Source organism: Gavialis gangeticus, unplaced genomic scaffold (assembly GCF_001723915.1).
Source record: "Gavialis gangeticus isolate Ggan-Ray unplaced genomic scaffold, GavGan_comp1, whole genome shotgun sequence".
NCBI classification, from domain to species: domain Eukaryota; kingdom Metazoa; phylum Chordata; order Crocodylia; family Gavialidae; genus Gavialis; species Gavialis gangeticus.
The window spans coordinates 126724515-126731891 of NW_017729024.1; the positions used below are offsets into that span (position 1 = coordinate 126724515).

Sequence of the window (7377 nt, forward strand, 5' to 3'; positions counted from 1 at the left end):
ACCCACCCACCTCCACCCCCACCCCCAGGTGATGGTTAAAAGTTCAAGTATATTGAACAGTGGTTTGTGAAATTACAGCCATTGGAGTTCTACACATGGGTTTTTTTGACTTGGATAAGAGACCAGCAGTTTGCATCTCAGCACAGAATTTGAGAGCTGGTAAAATCTATTGTCTTAAGACATTACATAAAATAATTAACATGGGGAGTTAATGGAACAGCTATGGTATATGCGAATGCTTGCTGATGTCTTAGCTCTAGTCTCCTCAGAATCAGAATTAAAAGGGGAATTATCATTCTGTTTTTCCATGTCTAGAAACTTGGCCAATTTCAATCTCAGAATCTCCCTTATTATTATGGATGGGTAATCTAATACATTTTCATAGATTTCATAGACACTAGGGCTGGAAGGGCCCTCGTAAGATCCTAGTGTCCAGTCCCCTGCCCAAGGGGTAGGAAGTCAGCTAGGCTCAAAGGACCCCAGCAAGATAAACATGCAAATGTTTCTTGAAAGTGTCCAGAGTAGGTGCTTGTACCACCTCTGGAGGGAGTTCGTTCCAGGCATTGGGGGCTAGGACAGTAAAGAAGTTTTTCCTTATGTCCAGTCTAAAACGATCTTGCAGGAGTTTGTGACCGTTGAACCTTGTCATCCTCTTGGGGTGCTCTGGTGAACAGGTGTTCCCCCAGATCCTGATGCACACACCTTATGTACTTACAGGCTGCCACCAAGTCACTCCTGAGCCTGCGCCTCTCTAGGTTGAAGAGTCCCATAGCTTGCAGCCTCTCTTCCTAAGACCTGTTCTTATGCCCCCTGATCATGCGCATGGCTCTCCTCTGGACTTTTTCAAGCTTCTCCACATACTTCCTAAGTTGTGGAGCCCAGAATTGGATGCAGTACTCCAGCTGCAGCCTCAGTGAGGTCAAGTACAGCGGGAGGATGACATCCTGGGTCTTGCTCGAGATGCTTCGATAGATGCAAGCCAGAGTTCTGTTTGCTTTGCCAGCTGTGGTATTGCATTGGTGGCTCATATTCATCTTGTGGTCAATCATGACCCCCATGTCTCTTTCAGTCATGGTGCTAGCAAGGGTAGCACTGCCAAGCCTGTAAGCGTGATATGGGTTTTTATTCCCGAGGTGGAGCACCTTGCATTTCTCCATATTGAATGCCGTCAGGTTTTCATCCGCCCACCTTGCAAGCCTGTCGAGGTTGGCCTGGATCAGCAGCCTATCCTCAAGTGTGGACACTCTTCCTCAAAGTTTGGTGTTGTCAGTGAACTTGGCCAGTCTGCTTTTGACAGTGTCCAGATCGTTAATGAAGACATTAAAAAGTACAGGTCCAAGAACAGAGCCTTGGGGCACACCACTAGTCACCAAGTGCCATGTTGATTTGGTTCTATCTACTACCACTCTCTGGGTCCGATCTCAGAGCCAGTTCCCCAGTCATTGGACTATGCAGTAGTCGAGGCTGCAGTTGCCCAATTTTTCCATGAGGACATCATGGGACACCAAGTCAAAGGCTTTTTTTTTAAGTCCAAATATATGACATCAACCTCTTCCCTTTTGTCCAGGTGATGTGTCACCTGGTTATAGAAGGAAATGAGATTGCTCAAGTAAGACCTACCCACAACAAACCCGTGCTGGCTATCCCTCAGAATGTTGCCTTCTGTTAGCCTGTCAAGAATGGTTTCTTTGATAATTTTTTTTCCAAAATCTTCCTGGGGATTGAGGTCAAACTGATTGGCCTGTAGTTTTCTGGGTCATCTTTTCTCCCTTTCTTGAAGGTGGGCACCACACTGGCCCTCTTCCAATCTTCAGGTACTTTGCCCATGCACCACAAGTTCTCAAATATCCTCGCCAGTGGCTGCACTATGGTGTCTGCCAGTTCCTTTAGCACTCTTGGGTGCAACCAGGTGATTTATGGGTGTCTGGCCTCTCAAGATGCTTCCTCACAAGCTCCATGCCAATGGTGGGTATATATTCATCTTCACCCCAATCACACTGCATTATGTTCAGCAGGGTGGTGGTCCCTTTGGGCTGGTGAAAAACCAATGCAAAGTAATCATTAAGCAGATTGGTTCTTTCCTGGGTGTCAGTAGTCAGCTGTCCCAGCTGGTTTAGCAGGTGTCCAATGTGGCCCTTGTTTTTCTTTCACTTCCCCACATATCTGAAGATGGACTTTTTATTGTCCTTGATTCATGTAGCCAGATGGAGCTCAGTTGCAGCCTTGGCTTTTCTAGTTTGCTTCCTGCAGGTGCAGACCAGTACAGTATACTGCTCCTGAGTGGTGTTTCCTGTCCTCCATCTATTATATGCCTCTCTCCTTAGACGTAAGAGGTCGATGAGTTCCCTGTTGAGCCAAGGGGATTGTTGAACCCTTTTACCACCTTTCCTATGGGTGGTGATGGATTCCTTTTGTGCTTCTAGGATCATTTCCTTAAGGAGCAACCACTCCTCATGAACTTCCTTTCCTGTGAAATCATGGCCTCTCAGGGCCTCGAGACCAAGCCTCCTGAGCTTATGAAAGTCAACTTTTCTAAAGTCAAGGACTACTGCATTGCTGGCTGACTTGCCAGCTTTGCGGTGGATAGTGAAAGTAATCAACTTGTGGTCACTGTCACCCAGCTTCCCTTTGGTTCTTAGGTTGCTGCTTAGATCACCCCTTTGGCCAGTACCAGGTCCAGCAGTGCCTTGCTTCTTGTTGGCCCATAAACTTCTTGGGACAGGTAGAGCTCATCCACGCATTTAAGGAAGCCTTATGACCAATCAGATTTGGCTGAGTGTTCATCACGTGAGATGTCTGGGTAGCTGAAGTCTCCCATGATGACCATGCACCGAGAGCATGGAGCCGTGGCCAGTTCCCTGGCAAATTCTTGGTCAGGCACTTGTTTCTAGTTTGGAGGTTTGTCGTAGACTTCTACCATTGTATCCCCTTCACTACATTCCACTCGTATTCTAACCCAAAGCGTCTCCAGTCATTCTCCTTGGATGCCAATCTCAGCTTTCAGGGATGTGTTGCTCTCCTTTCCATAAAGACCTACTCCCCTGCCCCTTTTTTCAGCACAATCTCTCCTGTACACGATATAGCCATTTATACCGGTAGTGCAGTCATAGGAGGAGTCCCGTCAGATCTCCGTGATCCCTATGAGATTGTAGTCATTTCTGTTTAGCAGAAGGACCAGCTCCTCCTAGCATTAGAGTACAGGCACGTAAGTGTGCTGTTGGAGGCCCTAGGCTTCCTTGTATTCATGGAGAAGCTGGAGATGTGGATTCTTGTGTGCATCCTAACCTGCTGGTCTTGCGGTTGATGCTTAGTGAGCTTGCTCCAATGGTTGTCCACTCATCCTCTGGCGAACTTGTTTGACTTTAATGTTAGGTTGGCTCAAGGTGAAGGGACCTCTTTAAAATGTGATGTACGTTATAAACAGCCCAACTTGATTTAATTTGTTTTGTAGGTTAGTTTCAGTTGAGGAAAAATATTTGTCTTTTCCTTGCTATATTATTTTTTCAAACCAAATGCATTCATCAGTAAGTCAATTTTTCCATATTTCTGCAAGATATTTGTCATTTATTGAATCGTGATCTGCCAATTGTAATCCTTTTGCTATTGCTGCTGCCAAAAAAGAAATAAATGAAAAATGCAAACATTAGCAAAATAGATGTGTTAAAGTAGAGGGTCAAATTTTGCTGAGTTAAACTGGTGTCAATCTAAAGTTAGCTCTCTGTGGCTGCATCTACACAAGACTTTGACTGCACAGTAGCTCATTACTATTGCACAGTAGTGTTGTGTGGTAGGAAGTGTGACACAGTGCTACTGTGCAGTAGTAACGAGCTACTGCACAGCATCAGTGACATTACTGCGCAGTCATTTAGTAGTTGTTTATACCTTACTGTAACTAAGCAACCTTTACCATATAACATATTGCACTAGTCATAGACCCACTTTAAATACCTATGGTATGGTTAACATGTAAAACAGATCAGAGAGCCAGGTTCCAAAGACTATTTATTATCATCAGCTGTAACATACATGTCAAGCAAGAGAATAGAGGGCAGGGCACAGGCAATATGTTCCTGTATGATCACTACAAAATTACCTGCAACTGTCAGCCACCCAACACCTACTCTCCATGGCCAACAGGCTAGGAGAAAAAAGATGCCAAAGAACTGAAGAACATCAAGGAGCACTTTTTCTTCCAGCCTTTGCCTAAAAGAGCGAGATTGCTGTAAACTGTGTCCATGACAGCAGGCTTGGAAAAACCTGCTGCCTACTGGTTTGCCCTAATGTCAGTGATGCTGCCATGTATATAGTACTGGCAGGTTCTACCCTTTCCTCAGCACATTATCTGAAGGTTTTGATTTACTGAAAGCAAACTTTTTTCCATTAAAATCAGGGGTATATGGAGTGAGTATTTTCAGCTATGCTAAATTTCTTTATCCACTATTGTTAACTGCATTAACTCATTGTTCACTTCAACTCCTGTAGCAACCCGGTGTTTGTTTAACTAAAGACATAGAAAAGTCCAAAACTTGTGATATGGAATGTATATGATCTCAAGAGACTTGGAATGAAAATGGAAACCTGAGTAGAAAATAAATCACTATTTTGGAATTTGAGGAACTGAAAAATCATGCCAAAAGGCTTGGAAAGCTGTACATTTTTTAAAAGGGTCTCCCCTAGCCACCTTGTTATGTATTCAGCCTCACTCTTTGTATCTGTAATTGAATTACAAATCTGCCTGCCTATAAGCCCCTGTAAGTGATGTAACCTTGTGAGCTAGGAAAGTACTTTTCCTATTATATTCATAGGGAACAGAGGCAGGAGTAGATTACATGACATGCTGCAGATCATATGAGAAGTTTGTGGCAGAGAAATAAGGATAGTTAGATAGCCAAGGTTTAATCCCACAGGTCTTTTGCAGCACAAAAAATGCACTCATAAAAACAAAAAATCTCCTCAGTCTGGCTGAAAATATACCCTATGTGCTGTTGGACAGCTTAGCACCTTGATGAATGAGTTGGTCTCACTAACAAGTGAAAATAAATGTTGCACCCTATGTGCTGCCCTGCAGTCCTTCTCTTACAGTATTTATACCATTCCATTAGTGGATGCAGGGTAAGTGCAACATAGGTATAAATTTCATTTATGGATATAGTTGCATATGTTTTTAGTACCGTGATGAAAATAATGGCACCAGTCCAAGCTGTAGGGAAAAAAATCAGTGCAAAGACTTCTGCTGGCTTCAGTTGCTTGGAATTTAGCCCATATTTTTTGCTTCACTGTAGGAAGCATTCCTACCCTAACAGGGTTTAGGTTGTGCCCCAGTGCCTCTCTAGCAAGTTGACAGTAACAAAGTAAGATTTGTGTCTGTGTCATATGGTTATTGTAACAGGTGCTCTCCTTTATGTTACAGATTTAAATGCAGCAGAGAGCCAATACCCAAGACCATACAGTGCGAATCACGGAACCGTCCAACAACAGCAGCTTGCAGATACATTCCTGCTGAGCCCACAGCCTGACAGGGTACAGGATGCAGAAAATGGAGACAGAGTTGAAGAAAATATTGTTTACCTCTGATTGCTCCTCTAATACCCATAGCACTTTGCATAATATTGTGTTTTGCTTTTCTAAATGTTTGTAGTCACTCCTTGTATGAGCAAATGGCTTTAAGGGGATGGTATTTAATATTCAGTGCAAGATTTTCCCAAGGTAAATATAACAATTAAGTTATTTTTTAAAGCATTTAATCTTTAATTTATGACACATGGTTCCAGATGCTTCACAAGAATCAACATGAGGGGCAACTTCAAAAGGTTTGGACATATAAAGATGCTCCAATAAGATTGCAGATGGGAACTGTAGAGACTGGAGTTGCTTTTCTCTTGAGTCTTCAGTTTAAAATGCAAATATAAATGCTTAGAAATAAGTACCTGCTGCTAGAGATCTCATATAGTATAAATCAGTGAACTTTAAAGACAGAGGTATCGTCAGAGAAGGTTAAACAGTGGTGGCTACTATCTGTATGACTTATAACCTTACTTTCAGGACTAGAAAGCTGAATGGGTTGCTTGCCTTGCAGCTCTGCAGACCCGAATTCTGACACGCATGCATCACGGAGGAGGATGTCTTTGGTCATTTCTGGTTAGTGCTTTGTCATTTTTTTATGTGAATAACCTTCACTTTTACCAGCCTTTCTGCAGAGGTGCCTCAGGTCTATTTGTGCTATATTCTAACTAGACCTAGTTATAGCAAGTGCCCTTACCTGTACCAGCCTTAAAATTCAACAAATGAAACTTTCTTACTGTAAAATGTAAAAGAGAAGGGGTAGTATCTTTTTAGTCTAACTGAATCCTGCTGCTTTACCATAGAAGAAGAAGCCTTTTGCTTTAGGATAATGAGTGTTGATGTCTTAGAGAGTAATAAACCAGGAGCTATTTTTGCCTTCGGTTTTCCAGAAAATTTTGTATACTTTTGTTGAATTTAAATAAATATTCCATACCACTCTGAAAAGTTTCATTTTCATGACATTCAGATACTCTGTCTGCAGACAAAAGGAAACCTGAACAAAATCGGTGCTCTTGGGACTTGCATCTGCCCTTTAGTACATGCCCTCCTCTCCTGTCGCACACAGCAACCACTCAGCTCCAAACATACTAATGAAATGCTAGCCAGGGAGTTCTGTTAGCCTTTGTGAGCCGACCTGGCATAATTTCTAACCCTCAGATAGTATTAATTGGTGGTTTGACACAAGCTGGAAATTAAGCCTATCGATATTTTTTTCATGTTCAGACCTCAAGCTTGCAAGATTCATTCCTGCCAAAGGGTGTGAGTTTGAGGGAAGGAGTCTTCATACTTCAAAAAGCCCACAAACCACACTTTTTTTTTTCAAATTTAGCAATAAAATATACTAATTTAATAAAATATTGCTGCTGGACTTCTGGCCTGGGAACAAAAAAGTCTCTTACTGTGTCACTGGTCAATGACATAAGCACAGTTTTTTAATGAGTTTCTGAATACTAGGGCCAGGCCCCAGCATACGCCTCATTCCAAGCATGTTTAAAGGTGCATAAACCAGCTGCAGACTGGTGGGAATTAGAGATAATTTTTCCCCATGAATCATTTACTCCATAGTTTTTCATGATGTGTATTTCTTTCTGATACCTTCACTGTAGCCTGGTAATACTTACTGTCAGGGACAACATACTGGGCTAGCTGGGCCACTGTGCTAATCCAGTACGATAATTCATATGGACAGGGAACAAAGAGATACTGCTACTCTCTTCAAATTTAATGAGGGGGCTGGAAAGTTCCAGAAATGGCTGGGCTCTGCTTCCGCTGTTGACATTCCTCAAGTCCCTTAACATCAGGCAGTGTTTTATT

General features: G+C 42.6%; 1 protein-coding gene across 6 annotated transcripts in view; it reads left to right on the forward strand.

Annotated features, from left to right (window-relative positions):
* Positions 1-6513, forward strand: part of ARHGEF28 (Rho guanine nucleotide exchange factor 28) — a 269125-nt gene extending 262612 nt beyond the window's left edge. For all 6 annotated transcript variants that reach the window (XM_019517681.1, XM_019517684.1, XM_019517682.1 and 3 more), the window contains one exon: positions 5411-6513. In XM_019517681.1, coding sequence (XP_019373226.1) covers positions 5411-5574 — 164 coding nt within the window. In that variant the 3' untranslated portion in view covers positions 5575-6513. The remainder of the gene's footprint in view (positions 1-5410) is intronic.
* Positions 6514-7377: the final 864 nt, after the last annotated feature.